Source organism: Bufo bufo, chromosome 6 (genome assembly GCF_905171765.1).
Source record: "Bufo bufo chromosome 6, aBufBuf1.1, whole genome shotgun sequence".
NCBI classification, from domain to species: Eukaryota; Metazoa; Chordata; class Amphibia; order Anura; family Bufonidae; genus Bufo; species Bufo bufo.
The window spans coordinates 39,043,712-39,066,507 of record NC_053394.1 but is presented as its reverse complement, the minus strand read 5'-3'; the positions used below and the strand labels follow the sequence as shown (position 1 = coordinate 39,066,507).

The window sequence follows — 22,796 nt, the reverse complement described above, 5'->3', positions numbered from 1 at the left end:
GTTCCAACTCCAATTCTCTTAATTCTGCTTTATAGACTGTCTCATGTTCATCAGGTTGCAATGATATCTGGATGATGACTATAAGAACCTAACCTTAGTGCCTCAAATTGTCCAGAATTTCCACTGGATAAGGCTACTTTCACACCTGCGTTTAGGTCGGATCCGTCTGGTATCTGCACAGACGGATCCGCACCTATAATGCAAACGCTTAGATCCGTTCAGAACGGATCCGTTTGCATTACCATGAACAAAAAAAAAAAAATTTTTTTTTTTTTTTTTTTTTTTGTTCATGATAATGCAAACGGATCCGTTTTGACTTTACATTGAAAGTCAATGGGGGACGGATCCGTTTGAAAATTGAGCCATACTGTGTCAACTTCAAACGGATCCGTCCCCATTGACTTACATTATAAGTCTGGACGGATCCGTTCGGGGCCGCTTGTGAGAGCCTTCAAACGGAACTCACAAGCGGAGCCCCGAACGCTAGTGTGAAAGTAGCCTTAGTCATTTATCCATGGGTCATGTCCGATGACTTGAAGAAACTCTAAATCTGGAGGTAATGTCGGGCACATTTGAGAAGAACATCCCCCTGTGTTGCCAGTCTGCGAGTACGTTGTTACCGGTGTTTTAGGACACTAAGGCTACGTCCATACGACCGTATGTCTTTTGCGGTCTGCAAAATGCAGATGACGTCCATGTTGCATCATTAATTTATTTTTTTAAATCAATGGGTTCATGATCTGCATTTTGCAGCCAAGAATAGCACATGTTCTATCCGTTGCGGAAAGGACATTGGTTATCCGTGTGCTTTCCTCATCTGTATGTCATTTCCTCAAAAAAAAAACACATGTCCGATACTTGCCTGCAAAATGCGGACCATGGACCCATTGGAGCACTACTTCTCCAGAGTCAAAAAAAGTCAGTAGGACAGGTTCCATGATCTCCTAGATATACTGTAGGCTGGTCAATGTTCTCTCCGTGAATATCAGACTGGAACGGCCATGGTAGCTAATGGTGCCCCACACTATGCGTGATGGCGGTAGGTGTCTCCAGCCAGCCAGCTCTGATGAGGTCATCAATGGCAAACAAGTGTTCAGTGATGAAAGCAGGTTTTTAAAATTTTATTATTATTATTATTATTATTTATTTTAACAGGTTTTACCGAAACACAATAAATAACTATACATTTCCACAAATATAAAATGTAGCCTGATTCATCATCTATAGTGAAGTCCGCGTGCTTTTATTATGTTTGCATTAATTTGTCCTTTGTTTAATGTTTTTTCAGCTTGGGAACATTCCCTGAAAGACAAGTGGAACAGAAAATGCATCTACGTGGTGGGGAAAGCTACTGCTGCCCTGGGTAAGTCGTCATGAGGGTCTGGTCTTAATACCACCAAACAGGACATTTGTTGACCACTGTGGATAAATCTCTAGAGTCAGCCTGGAAAGAAAATTCCTATATTTATATGAAATACAATTATCTATCTGACATTTAATTACCAGTAGTTATGTATTTATTACATATATGTATTCACTTACATTGTAATAATTAAGGGGGTTGTCAGCTTTTGACTATTCATTCTTGTCAGAAGTGTCTGATCAAGAGTTTCCCTCAAGGATCAGGTATAATCGGTGTGAAAACTGTTCAATTCTCCGTAGCGCCACCACAGCTGAGAAGCTCTGGCTAGTACAGAAGGGTCCTAAATGGGAGACCCCCCCCCCCTACGATAAAATGGGTTTCCAGCTGAATAAACATTGGGGGCAGTGATTGGCTGAGAGGGCCTTTCTGGGCATTTCTTGCATGTCAAACTGAGAAATGGGATCAGAATGGCAGTGGTGGGGATCGGCGAGGGTATCCGTTCTTATAGCGGTTGTCCGAGTTCTATATAAACTCAGGCAGCCCCTGTAAATATGCTAAAATAACAAAGCAAGCCATACTTGCCCCTTTTTTTTTTCCCCGCTGCCACTTCTAGCGAGGCGCTTTGGTCCTCCCAACTGCTGTTTGTTCCCCAGGCTGCAGCGGTGATGTCCCGTGCACACAGGTCACCGCCGCAGCAGGTTACTGGCCTCAGCTGTGATTTCTGGTAAGCTCCAGTCCTCGCTGCTCCTGTTTGTCTTCCCGAATACAGCAGTGATGGTGCACGCACACAGGTCACCCTCAGCCAAACAGTGGCCCCAGGGGGCCCATGCGCTGCTCGCTCAGTGATTGGCTGCAGGTGACCTGTGCACACGGAATGTCACCGCTGCAGCCTGGAGAAGACGTCAGCATGCGGGAGGCCCAGAGCGCGTCGCTGGAATCGGCAGGGGAGAAAAGGGGTAAGTGTAATTTTTTTGTTTTGTTATTTTGTCACCTTTACAGGGGCAGTTTTTATTGAACTCAGACAACCCCTCTGAGGCCACTGCCCCTGATTTGCATTTGGCTGGAAAACCCCTCTTAAATAAGGTATTAGAAGTCGGATTTTATAAAGCAGACAACCCCCTGTAACTTTGAGAAAATCCGAAGTTGTCACCTTAAAGTCTCCTTAGCCGGTCGGCCGCGCGCCGTGGGATAATTATCTGCCTCACAGCTGTATGCTCGGCCTGTAAACCGTATTCTAAATACGCCTCATCCCGACACATCATTTCATCTCTCTCTTTGAATTATTGATTGATGCATCCACTCCATCAATTATTAAATGGACACGTCTGGGGGGGGAGAGAAAAAAAAAGACTCTTGCCGTTTGGAAGCATTCCGTGATTTTTATGAGTTGAACGATAAGTCACCGAGTGACAGATGTAATCTGCGCGCTGCATAATATTTTGTGCTGCTTGGAGGGGATAACAATCTCATCTCCATTTTACTCTGGTGCCTCCGTGTAAGTGGAGCAAGGACTTATTTATCGTGGGAGCAAATGCATTTTCAGCAGGAGGGGGGGGGGGGATGGGTGCAGTTTTTTTATATTTTCCTGCAGTATCCTCTACTGTCCTTGAACCGTCGCCGTAGCCTGGCGGAGTTAATTTGTTTTCTAACCGCTAGTAACTCTTTGGCGCAGGCTGTTTTTTGTTCCTTTTAAAGACGTGCTGTAAAGCTGTCACCTCTGTGCTCTGCTTTAGTCACACTCTACTTCTGTATGTGACTTACAGTGTCGGGGATCTCTCCGAGAGCGGTGCTCTCCCTCTCTCCTCCAATACCCGGGGCTGACATTGCAGAGCGGCGCCATAATAGACAGCACAAGTCACTGTTTAGGAGCGCTGAAGGCCGCCGTACTTCTCTGACATTTAAACGTGATTTTATTTATTTTTTTGGGCTTTTTATATATATATTTTTTTGGGGCTTTTTTTTTGGGCAGCTACTACGAAAGCCGAGGCTTGCGGCAAAATTACAGGTCTGATGTTTCACTTTTTTATGTATTTATTTATTTATTTATTTTTTCAAAATATGTCCAGAAAGCCGATGCACATCAGAAATCTTGCTGAAGTCATCAGTCGAGTCAAGGGCAGAGCAACTCAGGCAGTTACCAAGGTGTTTAAAGGGGTTGTCCGCGTTACATTTTATTTTCAGGTTTTTTTTATTATTGGAATAATTTAAAGGGATTTTCCTGAGACTTTTCTACTGATGACCTATGCTCAGAATAGGTCATCAGTATCTGATAGGTAAGGGTTCGACACCCGGGACCCCTGCCGATCTGCTCTTTGAGAAGGCACCGGTGTTCTCAGTACTGCTTAGTCTAGGCCATGTGATGCCACGGCGAGCGGAGGAGGTCATCAGTAGAAAAGTATCGGGAAGCCCTTTAAAAAAATATACACTGCTCAAAAAAATATAGGGAACACTTAAACAACACAATGTAACTCCAAGTCAATCACACTTCTGTGAAATCAAACTGTCCACTTAGGAAGCAACACTGAGTGACAATCAATTTCACATGCTGTTGTGCAAATGGGATAGACGACAGGTGGAAATTATAGGCAATTAGCAAGACACCCCCAATAAAGGAGTGGTTCTGCAGGTGGTGACCTGACCACTTCTCAGTTCCTATGCTTCCTGGCTGATGTTTTGGTCACTTTTGAATGCTGGCGGTGCTTTCACTCTAGTGGTAGCATGAGACGGAGTCTACAACCCACACAAGTGGCTCAGGTAGTGCAGCTTATCCAGGATGGCACATCAATGCGAGCTATGGCAAGAAGGTTTGCTGTGTCTGTCAGCGTAGTGTCCAGAGCATGGAGGCGCTACCAGGAGACAGGCCAGTACATCAGGAGACGTGGAGGAGGCCGTAGGAGGGCAACAACAACAGCGGCAGGACCGCTACCTCCGCCTTTGTGCAAGGAGGAACAGGAGGAGCACTGCCAGAGCCCTGCAAAATGACCTCCAGCAGGCCACAAATGTGCATGTGTCTGCTCAAACGGTCAGAAACAGACTCCATGAGGGTGATATGAGGGCCCGACGTCCACAGGTGGGGGTTGTGCTTACAGCCCAACACCGTGCAGGACATTTGGCATTTGCCAGAAAACACCAAGATTGGCAAATTCGCCACTGGCGCCCTGTGCTCTTCACAGATGAAAGCAGGTTCACACTGAGCACATGTGACAGACGTGACAGAGTCTGGAGACGCCGTGGAGAACGTTCTGCTGCCTGCAACATCCTCCAGCATGACCGGTTTGGCATTGGGTCAGTAATGGTGTGGGGTGGCATTTCTTTGGAGGGCCGCACAGCCCTCCATGTGCTCGCCAGAGGTAGCCTGACTGCCATTAGGTACCGAGATGAGATCCTCAGACCCCTTGTGAGACCATATGCTGGTGCGGTTAGCCCTGGGTTCCTCCTAATGCAAGACAATGCTAGACCTCATGTGGCTGGAGTGTGTCAGCAGTCCCTGCAAGACGAACGCATTGATGCTATGGACTGGCCCGCCCGTTCCCCAGACCTGAATCCAATTGAGCACATCTGGGACATCACGTCTCGCTCTATCCACCAACGTCATGTTGCACCACAGACTGTCCAGGAGTTGGCAGATGCTTTAGTCCAGGTCTGGGAGGAGATCCCTCAGGAGACCGTCCGCCACCTCATCAGGAGCATGCACAGGCGTTGTAGGGAGGTCATACAGGCACGTGGAGGCCACACACTACTGAGCCTCATTTTGACGGACATTACATCAAAGTTGGATCAGCCTGTAGTGTGTTTTTCCACTTTAATTTTGAGGGTGACTCCAAATCCAGACCTCCATGGGTTAAAAAATTTGATTTCCATTTTTTTCTTTTGTGTGATTTTGTTTTCAGCACATTCAACTATGTAAAGAACAAAGTATTTCAGAAGAATATTTAATTAATTCAGATCTAGGATGTGTTATTTTTGTGTTCCCTTTATTTTTTTGAGCAGTGTATATTCTACTCCCTGTCCCGAGCCCCCTCCATTACATCACCTGCTCCAATCCACCGCAGCCATTATGCAATGTTTTGGCTGCACGGATGTCTTGCACTTAGGCCTCATGCACACGACTGTATGTATTTGGCGGTCCACAAAAAATGGACCTGCAAAAAATACGGATGAGGTCCATGTGCATTCCGTATTTTGCGGAACGGAACAGCTGGCCCCTAAAAGAACAGTACTATCCTTGTCCGTAACTTTTTGGCGGACCTATTGAAATAAATGGTTCCATGTACGGTGCGCAAAAAAAAACGGAACAGACACGGAAAGAAAATAAGTTTGTGTGCATGAGGCCTTATACTGCACGTGGCTGCTGCGGACATTTACTGACCTGGAGGGTAGGGCACAAGACCGTAAGGTCATTGATTGGCTGCAGCAGTTGAATATGGTATATGGGCACGTCGTGAATGCTTCAGTCAGGAGAACAAAGCCTAACGGGAGGACGGAGAGACTGCACTGGACTGGAGAGGATTCAGATAGGTGAGTATTATTCTGATAGAGTCCCTGCTGTTGAAAATCCATTTAAAGAGTAAATCACACAAGAACGCAAACTGCCATTTTGTATGGAGGCGTAATAGGGTCATCGTTTATGAGGCCTGTCTACTATACCTCTGTATGCCACTGACTTCATACATATGGAATGTACGTATGGGATGAATGAGACCAATAAATGGTGGTAATCTGCTCTAGAATCATGGCTCCTAGGGGAGGGGAAAATTTAAACCAGCACCTCCATAATGCATATAGATAAGGACGCAGGTGCACACTACCTTGGCTAAAATACAATACATGCGTAGAACTACAAGTAACAGCACACTGCTTAATGCACAAAGACATAAGTAAACAGGGAATTCATGGGGGGAAAAAGGAAACTGCATTGTTGCTATACTTACTCCTAGGGGAGAACATCTCCATACATATAGCACCGCACGTAGCCTTTACAATAGGAACCGTACCATCTGCTGTGACACGTGCATGAGCCATAAGGCTGCCTTCACATAGCCGTGTGCGGTGTGTGAAATGTTTGAATGCACAGAGATACCGTGACGAGATCCTGAGGCCCATTGCTGTGCCATTCATCCACGACCATCCCTCATGTTGCAGCATGATAATGCACGGCCCCAAATTGCAAGGATCTGAACACAATTCCTGGAAGCTGAAAACATCCCAGTTCTTGCATGGTCAGCATACTCACCGGACATGTCACCCATTGAGCATGATTGGGATGCTCTGGATCGGAGTATACGACATCATGTTCCAGTTCCTGCCAATATTCTGCATCTTCGCACAGTTATTGAAGAGGAGCGGACCGACATTCCACAGGCCACAATCAACAACCTGATCAACTCTATGCGACTGAGATGTGCTGCACTGCATGAGGCAAATGGAGGCCACACCAGATACTGACTGGTTTTCTGACCCCCCCCAGTAAGGTAAAACTGTGCACATTTCAGAGTGGCCTTGTATTGTGGGCAGTCTAAGGCACACCTGTGCAATATTCATGCTGTCTAATCAGCACCTTGACATGCCACACCTGTGAGGTGGGATGGATTATCTCGGCAAAGGAGAAGTGCTCAATAACACAGATTTAGACAGATTTGTGAACAATATTTGAGAGTAAAGGGTCTTTTGTGTATGTAGAAAATGTTTCAGATCTTTGAGTTCAGCTCATGCAAAATGGGAGCAAAACCGAAAGTGTTGTGTTTATATTTTTGCTCAGTGTAGCTGTATTCCACGGCACTCACCCTAGTTTGTAGAAAATTTACTTTTATTAACCACTTCAGCCCCCCTAGCTTAAACCCCCTTAATGACCAGACCACTTTTTACACTTCTGACCTACACTACTTTCACCGTTTATTGCTCGGTCATGCAACTTGCCACCCAAATGAATTTTACCTCCTTTTCTTCTCCCTAATAGAGCTTTCATTTGGTGGTATTTCATTGCTGCTGACATTTTTACTTTTTTGGTTATTAATCGAAATTTAACGAAATTTTTGCAAAAAAATGACATTTTTCACTTTCAGTTGTAAATTTTTTTTAAAAAAACGACATCTATATATAAATTTTTCTCAAAATTTATTGTTCTACTTGTCTTTGATAAAAAAAAAAAAATGTTTGGGTAAAAAAAAAAATGGTTTGGGTAAAAGTTATAGCGTTTACAAACTATGGTACAAAAATGTGAATTTCCGCTTTTTGAAGCAGCTCTGACTTTCTGAGCACCTGTCATGTTTCCTGAGGTTCTACAATGGCCAGACAGTACAAACACCCCACAAATGACCCCATTTCTGAAAGTAGACACCCTAAGGTATTCGCTGATGGGCATAGTTAGTGCCCACCTAGGCTGCAAAAAAGTGTCACACATGTGGTATCTCCGTATTCAGGAGAAGTTGAGGAATGTGTTTTGGGGTGTCTTTTTACATATACCCATGCTGGGTGAGATAAATATCTCGGTCAAATGCCAACTTTGTATAAAAAAAAATGGGAAAAGTTGTCTTTTGCCGAGAGATATTTCTCTCACCCAGCATGGGTATATGTAAAAAGACACCCCAAAACACATTGCCCTACTTCTTCTGAGTACGGCGATACCAGATGTGTGACACTTTTTTGCAGCCTAGGTGGGCAAAGGGGCCCATATTCCAAAGAGCACCTTTCGGATTTCACAGGGCAGTTTTTTACACATTTTGATTTCAAGCTACTTCTCAAGCATTCGTGCCCCTAAAATGCCAGGGCAGTATAACTACCCCACAAGTGACCCCATTTTGGAAAGAAGACACCCCAAGGTATTTTGTGATGGGCATAGTGAGTTCATGGAAGTTTTTATTTTTTGTCACAAGTTAGTGGAATATGAGACTTTGTAGGAAAAAAAAAAAATAAATCATAATTTTCCGCTAACTTGTGACAAAAAATTAAAAAATTCTAGGAACTCGCCATGCCCCTCACGGAATACCTTGGGGTGTCTTCTTTCCAAAATGGGGTCACTTGTGGGGTAGTTATACTGCCCTGGCCTTTTAGGGGCCCTAATATGTGAGAGGTAGTTTGAAATCAAAATCTGTAAAAAATGCCCTGTGAAATCCGAAAGGTGCTCTTTGGAATGTGGGCCCCTTTGCCCACCTAGGCTGCAAAAAAGTGTCACACATCTGGTATCGCCGTACTCAGAAGAAGTAGGGCAATGTGTTTTGGGGTGTCTTTTTACATATACCCATGCTGGGTGAGAGAAATATCTCGGCAAAAGACAACTTTTCCCATTTTTTTTTATACAAAGTTGGCATTTGACCAAGATATTTATCTCACCCAGCATGGGTATATGTAAAATGACACCCCAAAACACATTCCCCAACTTCTCCTGAGTACGGCGATACCACATGTGTGACACTTTTTTGCAGCCTAGATGCGCAAAGGTGCCCAAATTCCTTTTAGGAGGGCCTTTTTAGACATTTGGATCCCTGACTTTTTCTCACGCTTTAGGGCCCCTAAAATGCCAGGGCAGTATAAATACCACACATGTGACCCCATTTTGGAAAGAAGACACCCCAAGGTATTCAATGAGGGGCATGGCGAGTTCATAGAATTATTATTTTTTTTGGCACAAGTTAGCGGAAATTGATTTTTTTTTTTTTTTTTTTTTCTCACAAAGTCTCCCTTTCCGCTAACTTGGGACAAAAATTGCAATCTTTCATGGACTCAATATGCCCCTCAGCGAATACCTTGGGGTGTCTTCTTTCCAAAATGGGGTCATTTGGGGGGTGTTTGTACTGCCCTGGCATTTGAGGGTCTCCGCAATCATTACATGTATGGCCAGCATTAGGAGTTTCTGCTATTCTCCTTATATTGAGCATACGGGTAATGAGATTTTTTTTTTCCGTTCAGCCTCTGGGCTGAAAGAAAAAATGAACGGCACAGATTTCTTCATTCGCATCGATCAATGTGGATGAAAAAATCTCTGCCAAAAAAACAAAAGGAGGGGAAAGGCGTCTGCCAGGACATAGGAGCTCCGCCCAACATCCATACCCACTTAGCTCGTATGCCCTGGCAAACCCGATTTCTCCATTCACAGCAATCGATGTGAATGAATAAATCATTGCCGGGAATTTTTATTTATTTTTTATATACAAAGTGTTTGCCAAAGTATATGAACACCGCCGCCTCCTCAGCTCATATGCCTCGGCAAACGTATCTTTTACTGCAGAGGAGAAATTTCGTCTTGCAGCGCCGCATACACCGACTTTTGTGTAATCTGGCAGCAGCGCAATGCTTCTGTCCGAATGCACATCAGTGCTGCAGCTAGTCGATCGGTTGGTCCACCTGGAAGGTAAAAAAAACAAAAGAAAAAACCAGGCCGCAACGCAATAAATTTATTAACTTAATAATAAAATTTGAACGGAACATATAAACTTTATTTAACTTTTTGAACTGAACGTTAACTTTTTTGCTTACCGGTGATTTTTTTTTTGTTTTGTTTTTTTTACCTTTTATAGGACAAACCTCTCCTTCCCCATGGGACAATGTGCAAAGCGCAAATCGCCCAAAGATGTGGCGAAGTACGTAATGCACTTTATCCCAGGTGAAAGGAGAGGTTTGCAGCAGCTGTGAGTGAAAGGGCCCTAATAGCCCTGTGTGCCTGTCCTGTGAGATGCAATCCCTATGCTAGGTGTACCTGTGTGTGGCACTTCCGGAAACACTCCCCTAAGCATAGGGCAGGGTGGTCAGGGCAGTCAGGACAGAAATAGCGGGTGTCACGCCTTATTCCACTCCTGCTACAGACACAACCTCTTTTTCGGGGTGACGGTTGGGTTGAGGTACCAGCAACGACATTGGGGAAATGTCGCTCGTGTAGACTGCTCACTACACTGGTGGATGGGGCCACGGAACCTCCTGGATACAGGAGGTTCTCGATGATCTCTTCCTGAAATTTGAGGAAGGATCCTGTTCTCCCAGCCTTACTGTAGAGAACAAAACTATTATATGCAGCCAATTGAATCAAATATACAGACACCTTCTTATACCAGCGTCTGGTGCGGCAGGACAATAAATAGGGAGCCAACATCTGGTCATTGAAGTCCACCCCTCCCATGTGAAGGTTATAGTCGTGGACTGAGAGGGGCTTTTCAATGACACTGGTTGCCCGTTCAATTTGTATTGTCGTGTCTGCGTGAATGGAGGAGAGCATGTAAACGTCACGCTTGTCTCTCCATTTCACCGCGAGCAGTTCTTCGTTACACAAGGCAGCCCTCTCCCCCCTTGCAAGACGGATGGTAACGAGCCGTTGGGGGAAGCCCCGGCGACTAGGTTGCGCGGTGCCACAGCAGCCAATTTGTTCTAGGAACAAATGCCTGAAGAGGGGCACACTTGTGTAAAAATTGTCCACATAAAGATGGTACCCCTTGCCAAATAAGGGTGACACCAAGTCCCAGACTGTCTTCCCACTGCTCCCCAGGTAGTCAGGGCAACCGACCGGCTCCAGGGTCCGATCTTTACCTTCATAGATCCGAAATTTGTGGGTATAGCCTGTGGCCCTTTCACAGAGCTTATACAATTTGACCCCATACCGGGCTCGCGCTTGCTTGGGATGTATTGTTTGAAGCCAAGGCGCCCGGTAAAATGTATAAGGGACTCGTCTACGCAGATGTTTTGCTCAGGGGTATACAAATCTGCAAATTTGTTGTTGAAGTGGTCTATGAGGGGCCGAATTTTGTAGAGCCGGTCAAAAGCTGGGTGGCCTCTGGGACGGGAGGTGGTGTTGTCGCTAAAGTGCAGGAAACGCAGGATGGTCTCAAATCGTGTCCTGGACATAGCAGCAGAGAACATGGGCATGTGATGAATCTGGTTCGTGGACCAATATGACCGCAATTCATGCTTTTTGGTTAGACCCATGTTGAGGAGAAGGCCCAGAAAAATTTTAATTTCGGAAACTTGGACTGGTTTCCACCGGAAAGGCTGGGCATAAAAGCTTCCCGGGTTGGCGGCTATAAATTGAATGGCATACCGGTTTGTCTCTGCCACGACTAAGTCCAAGAGCTCCGCAGTCAAGAACAGCTCAAAAAATCCCAGTGCCGAACCGATCTGAGCCGTCTCAACCCGAACTCCAGACTGGGCGGTGAAAGGGGGAACTAATGGTGCGGCTGAAGTTGGGGACTGCCAATCAGGGTTTGCCAGCACCTCAGGGACTCTAGGGGGTCTACGGGCCTGTCTGTGCGGTGGCTGCGATGGGGTAACTATTGCACGTGCCACCGTACCAGCTTCAACTGCTCTTCTGGTGCTCGCCACGTCACCATGTTGTACGGCAGTGCTGGTACTAGGTCCAGGGAGGGCTGCGCTGCTGGTGTATGCCTCACCACGTGATCCGGCAGCGACAGCCCCACTCTGCTGCTCTTGAAGCGGATCCTGCGCAACCTGTGGTCTAGCGACACGGGGCCGGGTACGCCTGGTGGTATCAGGGACCTCAACCTCCTCGTCCGAACTTTGGGTCAGAGAGCCACTTCTTTCTACAGGTTCATATTCTGACCCGCTAGATTCATCAGATGAGGGTTCCCATTCCTCATCCGACTGGGTCAGAATCCTGTAGGCCTCTTCAGAAGAATACCCCCTGTTTGCCATTTGGACTACTAAATTTAGGGGTATTCCCTGAGACTACCCAAGAAAAAAAGCAAGCCTGTCTTACAAATGGGAGGCTAGCGAAGTACCGGAGGCTGCTGCGGTTGATAAAAAATATCAAAACTGATTTTTTTTATCGCCGCAGTGCTTGGAAAGTGATTGTGCAGTGATCAAAAAATAATAATTTTTTGTCACTGCGGTGGGGCGGGCGTGGGTGAACGCACGTGTGGGCGACCGATCAGGCCTGATCGGGCAAACACTGCGTTTTGGGTGGAGGGCGAGCTAAGGTGACACTAATACTATTATAGATCTGACCGTGATCAGTTTTGATCACTTACAGATACTATAAAAGTACAAATGCTGATTAGCGGTACGCTAATCAGCGAATAAAAGTGACTGCGGTGCGGTGGGCTGGGCGCTAACTGACGCTAAACTACCTAACCAAGGGGCCTAAACTATCCCTAAAACCTAACAGTCAATACTAGTGGGGAAAAAAAGTGACAGTTTACACTGATCACTTTTTTCCCTTTCACTAGGTGATTGACAGGGGTGATCAAGGGGTTAATTGAGGTTATGGGGGGTGATCTGGGGCTAAGTGTGGTGTTTGGTGGCTACTCACTGTGATGTCTGCTCCTCTGCTGGATCCAACCGACGAAAAGGACCAGCAGAGGAGCAGACAAGCCATTTAACACCTTATATTTATAAATGTAAGGTGTTATATGGCTTGTGATTCGATTTTTTGAAAATCGCCAGCCTGCCAGCGACGATCATTGGCTGGCAGGCTGGTAACGAAATTGTTCTTTAACTTTTGCCGGCCCGCAATGCACATGCGCGGGCCGGCTCAGACCGAAATCTCGCGTCTCGCGAGATGACGCTCGGATGCGTCCAGGAGGAATGAATCGACCGCCGCCAGGACGCATCCGTGCGTTAGGCGGTCGGAAAGGAGTTAAGCTATATGCACGATGGAGGTAAACAGTGCTCAACAGATGCAGGGAGTTATTCTGATGCCTGATTGGAGTCGGGAAGGAATTTTCTCCCCTAAAATGAAGAAGATTGGCTTCTACCTTGTGGGAGTTTTTGCCTTCCTCTGGATCAACATTACAAATAGGTTGGACTAGATTAAAAGGATTGTCTCTTTAAAGTCAGCAACTTTGAAAATGTGTCAAATATCTGAACACCCCCGAGTCCCACTCCTGGTGCTCCCAGCAAACAGCTGGTATTGGCAGGGGGAATGTAATATTAAAGGGGTTTGTTGGAGTGTTTAAAATTGGTGTCTGATTGTGGCGGTTTGACTCCTGCACCCCTGCTGATTAGCTGTATGAAGAAGCTGCGGCGCTCGGGGGATGTCACTTTAACTGGTCACATGGCCTAGGCGCAGCTCAGATGGGGCTGAGCTGCAATACCAAGCACCGCCACTATCCAGTGGATGGCGGTGTGCTTAAATAACTGCGAGGAAGCTGAGGTGCTCACCATTGCATTGTGGCCTCTTCAAACAGTTAATAAGAAGGGGTACCGGAAGTTCAACCCCTACCGATCACATGCGTATGACCCATCCCGAGGATGGGTCATCAGTATTAAACATTCGGACAACCCCTTTAAATGGTCCGTGTTATAATATTCACTGCCTGTAAAGACGTTAAAAGGGAAAATAATAAATCTTTAATAAAAAATGTGTTTAAGGCCTCTTTCACACTTGCGTTGTCCGGATCCGGCGTGTACTCCACTTGCCGGAATTACACGCCGGATCCGGAAAAACGCAAGTGTACTGAAAGCATTTGAAGACGGAACCGTCTTCCAAATGCTTTCAGTGTTACTATGGCAGCCAGGACGCTATTAAAGTCCTGGTTGCCATAGTAGGAGCGGGGAGCGGGGGAGCAGCATACTTACAGTCCGTGCGGCTCCCGGGGCGCTCCAGAGTGACGTCAGAGCGCCCCATGCGCATGGATGACGTGTCCATGTGATCACATGATCCATTAACTTGGGGCGCCCTGACGTCATTCTGGAGCGCCCGGGGAGCCGCACGGACGGTAAGTATGCTGCTCCCCCGCTCCCCGCTACACTTTACCATGGCTGCCAGGACTTTAGCGTCTTGGCAGCCATGGTAACCACTCTGAAAAAGCTAAATGTCGGCTCCGGCAATGCGCCGAAACGACGTTTAGCTTAAGGCCGGATCCGGATCAATGCCTTTCAATGGGCATTAATTCCGGATCCGGCCTTGCGGCAAGTGTTCCGGATTTTTGGCCGGAGCAAAAAGCGCAGCATGCTGCGGTATTTTCTCCGGCCAAAAAACGTTCCGTTCCGGAACTGAAGACATCCTGATGCATCCTGAACGGATTTCTCTCCATTCAGAATGCATTAGGATAAAACTGATCAGGATTCTTCCGGCATAGAGCCCCGACGACGGAACTCTATGCCGGAAGACAAGAACGCAAGTGTGAAAGAGCCCTTAAAGGCAAAGATACCCTTTTCAGGCAATGAACTAATTTCCGACATCCTCCAGAACAGAAATATAAAGCTTGTAATCTGCACAATAGATGGCTGCGAAAAAGCGATCAGGAGGATTAGTTTTTGGTAATCTGTGTAGCCGTCTGATATAAGTGGGAACCGAATATCTGGAGCTCCTAAATAAGGATGGGGCACTTTGGTAGCTGGTATATAAGCTCTGGCTCTGCTGCTCACATATCCAATAAAAGTCCTCAGTGGGTCCTTTAACCCCTGACCCCACTGAATATGCCACGAACGTTCTACACTCGACTCGATCTCCATCTACTGTGCCGATACAAGCTTTATATTCCTATTCTGGAGGGTCTAGAAATTAGTTCATTGCCTGAAACGGGTATCTTTGCCTTTTAAACACATTTTTTCATTAAAGATTTATTATTTTCCCTTTTAACATCTTTACAGGCAGTGAATATTGTTATTTTACCTTTTGAGATCCTAATTTTTCCCATGAATATATTTTCCATGTTATACAAGGATGATTAACCGTTTTTTAGTAGAGGTCTATGGTAGATGGACTTACTAATGAATAAACTCAGTGGTCTCTATGCTGTATATAATGGACGGAGTATGCCTTATTGTTGAAAGTTAAAATGTAACTTTTATTTATTCCTAATAAAATAAATGAGACACTAATTCAAGTGAATTACTGCACTATTTAGAGGGTAAGCAAAGTATATGGTCACATATATGGCCGGATGTTGTTCCTTATACACTGCGTGCAGAATTATTAGGCAAATGAGTATTTTGACCACATCATCCTCTTTATGCATGTTGTCTTACTCCAAGCTGTATAGGCTCAAAAGCCTACTACCAATTAAGCATATTAGCTGATGTGCATCTCTGTAATGAGAAGGGGTGTGGTCTAATGACATCAACACCCTATATTAGGTGTGCATAATTATTAGGCAACTTCCTTTCCTTTGGCAAAATGGGTCAAAAGAAGGACTTGACAGGCTCAGAAAAGTCAAAAATAGTGAGATATCTTGCAGAGGGATGCAGCACTCTTAAAATTGCAAAGCTTCTGAAGCGTGATCATCGAACAATCAAGCGTTTCATTCAAAATAGTCAACAGGGTCGCAAGAAGCGTGTGGAAAAACCAAGGCGCAAAATAACTGCCCATGAACTGAGAAAAGTCAAGCGTGCAGCTGCCAAAGTGCCACTTGCCACCAGTTTGGCCATATTTCAGAGCTGCAACATCACTGGAGTGCCCAAAAGCACAAGGTGTGCAATACTCAGAGACATGACCAAGGTAAGAAAGGCTGAAAGACGACCACCACTGAACAAGACACACAAGCTGAAACGTCAAGACTGGGCCAAGAAATATCTCAAGACTGATTTTTCTAAGGTTTTATGGACTGATGAAATGAGAGTGAGTCTTGATGGGCCAGATGGATGGGCCCGTGGCTGGATTGGTAAAGGGCAGAGAGCTCCAGTCCGACTCAGACGCCAGCAAGGTGGAGGTGGAGTACTGGTTTGGGCTGGTATCATCAAAGATGAGCTTGTGGGGCCTTTTCGGGTTGAGGATGGAGTCAAGCTCAACTCCCAGTCCTACTGCCAGTTTCTGGAAGACACCTTCTTCAAGCAGTGGTACAGGCAGAAGTCTGCATCCTTCAAGAAAAACATGATTTTCATGCAGGACAATGCTCCATCACACGCGTCCAAGTACTCCACAGCGTGGCTGGCAAGAAAGGGTATAAAAGAAGAAAATCTAATGACATGGCCTCCTTGTTCACCTGATCTGAACCCCATTGAGAACCTGTGGTCCATCATCAAATGTGAGATTTACAAGGAGGGAAAACAGTACACCTCTCTGAACAGTGTCTGGGAGGCTGTGGTTGCTGCTGCACACAATGTTGATGGTGAACAGATCAAAACACTGACAGAATCCATGGATGGCAGGCTTTTGAGTGTCCTTGCAAAGAAAGGTGGCTATATTGGTCACTGATTTGTTTTTGTTTTGTTTTTGAATGTCAGAAATGTATATTTGTGAATGTTGAGATGTTATATTGGTTTCACTGGTAAAAATAAATAATTGAAATGGGTATATATTTGTTTTTTGTTACGTTGCCTAATAATTATGCACAGTAATAGTCACCTGCACACACAGATATCCCCCTAAAATAGCTAAAACTAAAAACAAACTAAAAACTACTTCCAAAAATATTCAGCTTTGATATTAATGAGTTTTTTGGGTTCATTGAGAACATGGTTGTTGTTCAATAATAAAATTAATCCTCAAAAATACAACTTGCCTAATAATTCTGCACTCCCTGTATAGAGGGGGGTGGCCTAATGGTGGATGATGAGGCGGGTAACTCTCTCCCTAAGCACTTTCCCTGTGTCACCTCGTCTATGTGCAGGGAATCCCTCAATGACTGTGATCGGAGCACCCGCCCTGAGAAGGTCGACCCCCAACCTCTGGAACCTCGGGCCTGTGCTAAAGTTCCCTATACGCTTACCTCCCTCGTAGATCTGTTCCATCATCCGACGCGTTTCGCCAAGTGAAGAGTGGCTCTTCAGGGACATGGATGTATGGCAGAGCACTATGAGCAGTGGCAGCGCTCTGCTTGTATACACGGCTCGTACAGAGCATAGAGGGGGACCCAAACAGGATAGTGAAGACAGCCCCTTTAACTTTCTTTTATGATGTTTTATCCAACCTTACTAACCCTATTACATCAGTGCATTTTATATTATGGGTGCATTGCTTTCAGTGGAAGCTCCAGTAGACCGAGAGTGACAGAAGGTCCACCGCTGTCACCCGGTCGGATGGCTGTATCCGATTATTCTTACAGTTTTACATGATTGTATGTTATTACCAGTAACCACTATTAGAGTCCATTCACACGTCCGCAAATGGGCCCGGATCCGTTCCGCAATTATGCGGAACGAGTGCCGACCGATTCATTTTCAATGGGGACGGAAAAGATGCGGACAGCACACAGTGTGCTGTCCGCACCCGCATTTCCGGGCCGCAGCCCTGAACTTCCGGGCCGCAGCTCCGCAGAAAAAATAGAACATGTCCTACTCTTGTCCGCAGCTGCAGAAAAGAAAAGGCATTTCTGTTGGGGTAACGGCCCAGTGTTTTGCGAATCCGCAAAACACTTACGGACGTGTGAATGGACCCTTACTCCCACTTGGGGCACCATCATGATTCGCCATACTGGTGGAGATACTACGGCTTCTCAGATTTTCTCAGTCCATTTCAGAACCCAGAAATTAGCTTCTAAGTGAAAATACCGTCTGTGCATTTGCTTGTGTTTAACAGCTAGAATTGTAATACTATAAAATAAAAAAAAATTCAATCAAAGCAAGTGTTGACCGCTTCACCTTTTAAATACCGTCTTGGCCACCTTAATAGGGAAGCCTTGATCTATGTTGTCATTACACGCTCCTCCAATGAATGTTTAATACCGTCATTAGTTTCCAGGGTGAATTTCAGTAAAGGAAACTTGAAATTGCCTTCCCCAAGAGAAACATGGTTTAATAGCCAGGTAATTAGAATATCTTAAATATTTAATCGGAGGCGAGTGCCATTCCTGATATTATTCTGAGAGCGCGCAGTGTAATATCTCGGATCTCACTTCACACTATAGATTATTACAGGGACATACACAACTCTCATAGGGCCCCATAACAGAACTTAGCAAGGGCCCCTAGTCATATTGCTCACTATTTTATATTAAAAAAAATTGTTTAGCGAAAAGTCACACTTTTTCCCACTTTACCCAACATGTCGAAAAAAGTGGAACAGGTGCTTTTTTTCTCAATAAATTTACAGCAAACAGCTGGCATAAATAAGTAGGTGCATCTCCTCCCTACAGCTCTAAAGCCTCCCAAAGTATATGATAAAACTGGCTGCCTGCAGCCTCCACTAGGCGGAGCTCTGTGCATTTATACTGGAACTATTGAACTCCATGGAAGCTGTAAAATCTCTGTGCATTGATCTCCCCTCAGTGGCAGCTGCAGTTATTTTCTGTCGGGAAACAGACAAAGCCTCATGGATTAGAAGTCATAGTCCACTGAAATGGTCATCAGTGGTGTCTGTGGGTTCTGAAACACAAGATAAATAAGTCCGTGGAGTCCCTCAGGCACCGTTAGTGTCCGCCGCATGACAAACCAGCAATGCGTCTTGGTTTCCACTATAAAGATACAGCGACCAAACCAGTTATTGACCTGGAAATAGCGTATCTTGTGTCTCGGTCCGTATCACTGACCCTCTTATGGATGTTGTCTTCTAGTGGATGACCTCGGCCTTTCTTCCGAAGGGGAAGCGTCTGGTAATGCGGAGAAGCTTGCTGACCTCATATGCTCAAGTAGGTATATCCCGTTCCATGTACTAACACATGAACACTACGTTCTCACAGTACATAATCTCTATTGAATGTAGTTTTCAAGATAAAAAAAAATCCAAAAATCCGAATGATGGAAAATCTCTATTGTAAATGTACCCAAGACCAGCACCGTCAGAAAGTACAAGTACAGTCCGGCAAAAATTACTCATACAATATGGTTCCGTTCACACTTTGCTTTCCTCTGAGGTATACATCATAGGTACAGTTCCCAAACATATACATACCTTGTATGCCACTCTTACTGTGTCCATCCATATAGAAGAGTGCAGAAGACAACACTTTCCTATACAATTAACAGGATTTTCATATTGATGGCCTATAGCAGGGAGCAGCAACCTTCAGCACTCCAGCTGTTCTGAAACTACAACTCCCAGAATCCTCCTTTCACTTCTATGAGAGTTAGAAGAAAAACCAAGTAAGCCTGCATGCTGGGACTAGTAGTTTCACAGCAGCCGGAGTGCTGAAGGTTGCTGATCCCTTGCATATAGGATAAGTCATCGATATGAGATCATGGGGGGGTCCGACGCCTGGCACCCCCGCCGATCAGCTGTTTGAGGAAGCCCCACATTGTACAGCGGCTGTTCTCGGTATTGCAGTTCACTTGAATGGGACTGAACTGCGCCTAGGCCACGCGACCGATGAACTTGACATCACTAGTCTAGAAAGAGGCCACGGAGTGGCGCGGCGCAGAGTGGGAGCTCATCCCATGGGTGTTGATCAATATGAAAATCCTGGAGAACCCCTTTTAAAATAAAAAAAGTGCATACCAGACCATTTTTTTTTTGCATACAGGCCTTACGGATGAGTTTAACATATGCGCCCGGAGCATTCTCCATGCACACACTGAACGCGTTCACAGAATGAAGTGTGAACAGAGGTTGGTTGACCTAAAATTGCAAAAAAGGCAACATTTTTAAAATGTTTGGGGTCTTAAAGGCCAAAACTGACAGGTTCCCCCAGAGCCAGGTTGGCCTTATGATAGATGGTGTTCTGTCCAGTACTTTTTGTTAGCATCTTCCCAATAGTGTACTGTCATACAGTGTACGAATAACCATACAGTACGGTGCCCATGTCACGCTTCTGTACAATTGCCCAAATAACAATGCTTTCCAGTGCTGCTACCATCATACACTGCAAAAATAATATATTGTACAGTGCCCAAGTATCAGTGCCACACAATCCCTTAGTAAATGCCATCCTATAGTCGCCAAATAACAGCTCTGTACATGACCTAGTGATGGGCATTACAGTGTTACTGGTATACAGTTTAAAAATTTAAGGGTTTTTCTTCCATTCTAGGCACATGACCATGGTCCATGCTGCTCTCTAATTCCTCTGATGTCATGACCATGGTCCATGCCGCTCTTTATTTCTTATGTAACTAGCTGGGTGGGAGCAATCATAAACTAGCGGGATGTTGGGGGCAGTGCTGTAGGTGCGGCAGAGAAAGTGCATCATGGGTTTGGTTTGACACAGGAAGTGCTACATACAGGATGGAAACAACCAGAGGGATTGGTTTACATGGTGAAATCCGGTCAGAAGAGTCCAAATTAAAAAAGAAAACATGGGGAAGATGTGCTTGAGGTATGCAACTATATGCGCATATGTTAAATCCAGAGTAATACCGGAAAACCCCTTTAAGTGTGGTTGTGAACCTTAAAGGGGTTGTCCGGCCATATGTATTGATAACCTACTGATGACCCGGCACCCCTGCCGATCAGCGGTTTTGAAGAGCGGTTCTTCATTTTCATTAGGCTGGTTTCACACAAGCAAGTTCAATGCATTGAACTTGCAGCGTGTGTCTGCGGAAGCTTCCTTCCTGACCTCCCAGCACTGTTGGGGTCGCATAGCATAATACTGATTTATAATGCTATGTAACCATTAGAGTTCTGGAATGTATTTAATAACACTGACAGAATTATGTCAGTGTTTAAACAATACATTTCAGACCTCTAAGGGTTACATAGCATCATAAATTACTATAATGCTATGCGACCCCCGTCAGTGCTAGGGAGGTCAGGACGGGAGCTTCCACAGACACACGCTGCAAGTTCAATGCGTTGAACTCGCTCGTGTGAAACCAGCCTTACACTGCACTTCATCTCGTAAGTGCAGTGTAATACAAGTACCCACTCCATTCAAGTTAATGGGGTGAGTACTTGTAATTACACTACGCCTACACAACGTGTAGTGTGAAGATCAGGAAGCAGCGCCTCCTTGTCAAGCAGCTGAGTTCATCAATATATTTGGTCGGACAACCGCTTTAAGTTACGGGATATGGGTCGGTGCCCCTTTGAATAGGGACCAGTGTTCCAGTGTCGTTTTTTGCTTTCCGGTGTTACCTGCACTGTAACATGATGGGCATGGTGTGTAGTAAAATACTGAAGGGGGTGTATATCACACCCATAATGCTCAGATGGGTGAGGTGTAATTTTGTGAGGCACTTTGTTCAAGTTTATTAATGGGCTGAATTTTTTATGGAATGGCAGGCAGGTGTTGTCAGGGGGACTTGCCATTCCCTCCCCACTCCAGTACAACTCTCTTAGCCCACAGCAAACTTAGGTGTAACTGCTGGGTTCATTACTGTGGGGCTAAAGAGAGGCCTGAAAGGCTTATTGATTTTCAGCGCAGGAGACCTGCAACCCATGCTTGCTGTGCAAAGCCTGATCCTGTGTTTTCACTGTGAGATAGATGATAGCTGTTATCGCCGACCCCACGTCCAGATCTTGACACCTCCTTAAAGCACACACACAATCCCAGCATCTATATCACGTACTGCTGCTTCACTTTCAAGTCCAGTCACTTGAATTCATATTACACAAAAAATGTCGCAGAGACCTCTAAATATTTTGGTTTGTGTCAGACTGCTTGTTTTTACCTGCAGACATCAAAGTCGACTTTGAAGAGTCAAAAATAAAAGGAAATAATTTTTTTTTTCTACGTTCGCCGGCACAGATTGAAATTCAGCAGCATCGGGAGGCCACGGTGTGAAGTGTCCCCCCTCGTCTTAGGTAAACACAGAATAAAGTGTGCTACGCGTCTCGCTGGATTTCAAAGGACACAGTGAACTTTTCATTGATGTGTCGATTGTGTTCTTCAAGGGGAAACACAATCTTCATTTTTCACTGTTGGATCCAATCACCTTGTCTGGTCCTGAAAAGGATGCTCTATGACGAGACCAAAGTCATCATTGTCTACTGTGCAGCAATTTTAAAAACGTGTGTAGTGGTTGCCTTATGATGCACAAAGCATCCTTGCAAATAATTTTGATTAAAAACATATTATTTTTTTCATCAGTCCTCAGATTAGACCCCCCCACCTTTAATCTGACCTCAGATCAGACCCCCCAATGTTAATTCCTTACCACTCTTGCTGCTGCTCCTGAGATCCAACGCTCTTCCTGCTGCGCTTTGCTGTGACATGATGTCACACAGCGTAAGGTCACAGAGCACGCGTGTGGCATCGGCACACCAAGACCAGGGAGCAGTGAGTATAGGACCAGCACAAGGAGTCCTACTGTCGCCTACTTTTTGGGGGGAAAAAGTGTGTCTCAAAGGGCAAAAAATACAGTATTTTAATGTTATGTATACAGCCCTATGTGTTTCCATGGTTACAGACTACAGACAAACCCTGTGTAGTCTGATCACGCAGTCGTGTTACTCCCTCCCTTTGCTAATCTTCACCTGGAAGAAATAGCACATGACTGCAGAATCAGACTACGAAGGGTATTTGCAGTCTGTTGCTACGGAGATACAAGTAGCTGGAAATATACTTCTTGCTTGGACAGACTTTGCTGTTTAGGATTCTGGGATTAGGCAAACCTCTATGGGAAATACAAGGCTAAATTCACACACTGTAAATTTCGGTTCAGAATTGAGGAGATGCATGTGAATTCTACTGCCGACTTGTTGCAGCGTATGACCACAGATTTCACCCTCACCCTGCAA

The 22,796-nt window shown here is 45.3% G+C and overlaps 1 protein-coding gene across 5 annotated transcripts in view; it reads left to right on the top strand.

Moving 5' to 3' along the window:
* UROS (uroporphyrinogen III synthase) overlaps window positions 1–22,796 on the top strand; it is a 62,823-nt gene that overhangs the window by 28,081 nt on the left and 11,946 nt on the right. For all 5 annotated transcript variants that reach the window (XM_040437749.1, XM_040437748.1, XM_040437746.1 and 2 more), the window contains 2 exons: window positions 1,289–1,363; window positions 18,736–18,810. In XM_040437749.1, the coding sequence (XP_040293683.1) occupies window positions 1,289–1,363; window positions 18,736–18,810 (150 nt within the window). The remainder of the gene's footprint in view (window positions 1–1,288; window positions 1,364–18,735; window positions 18,811–22,796) is intronic.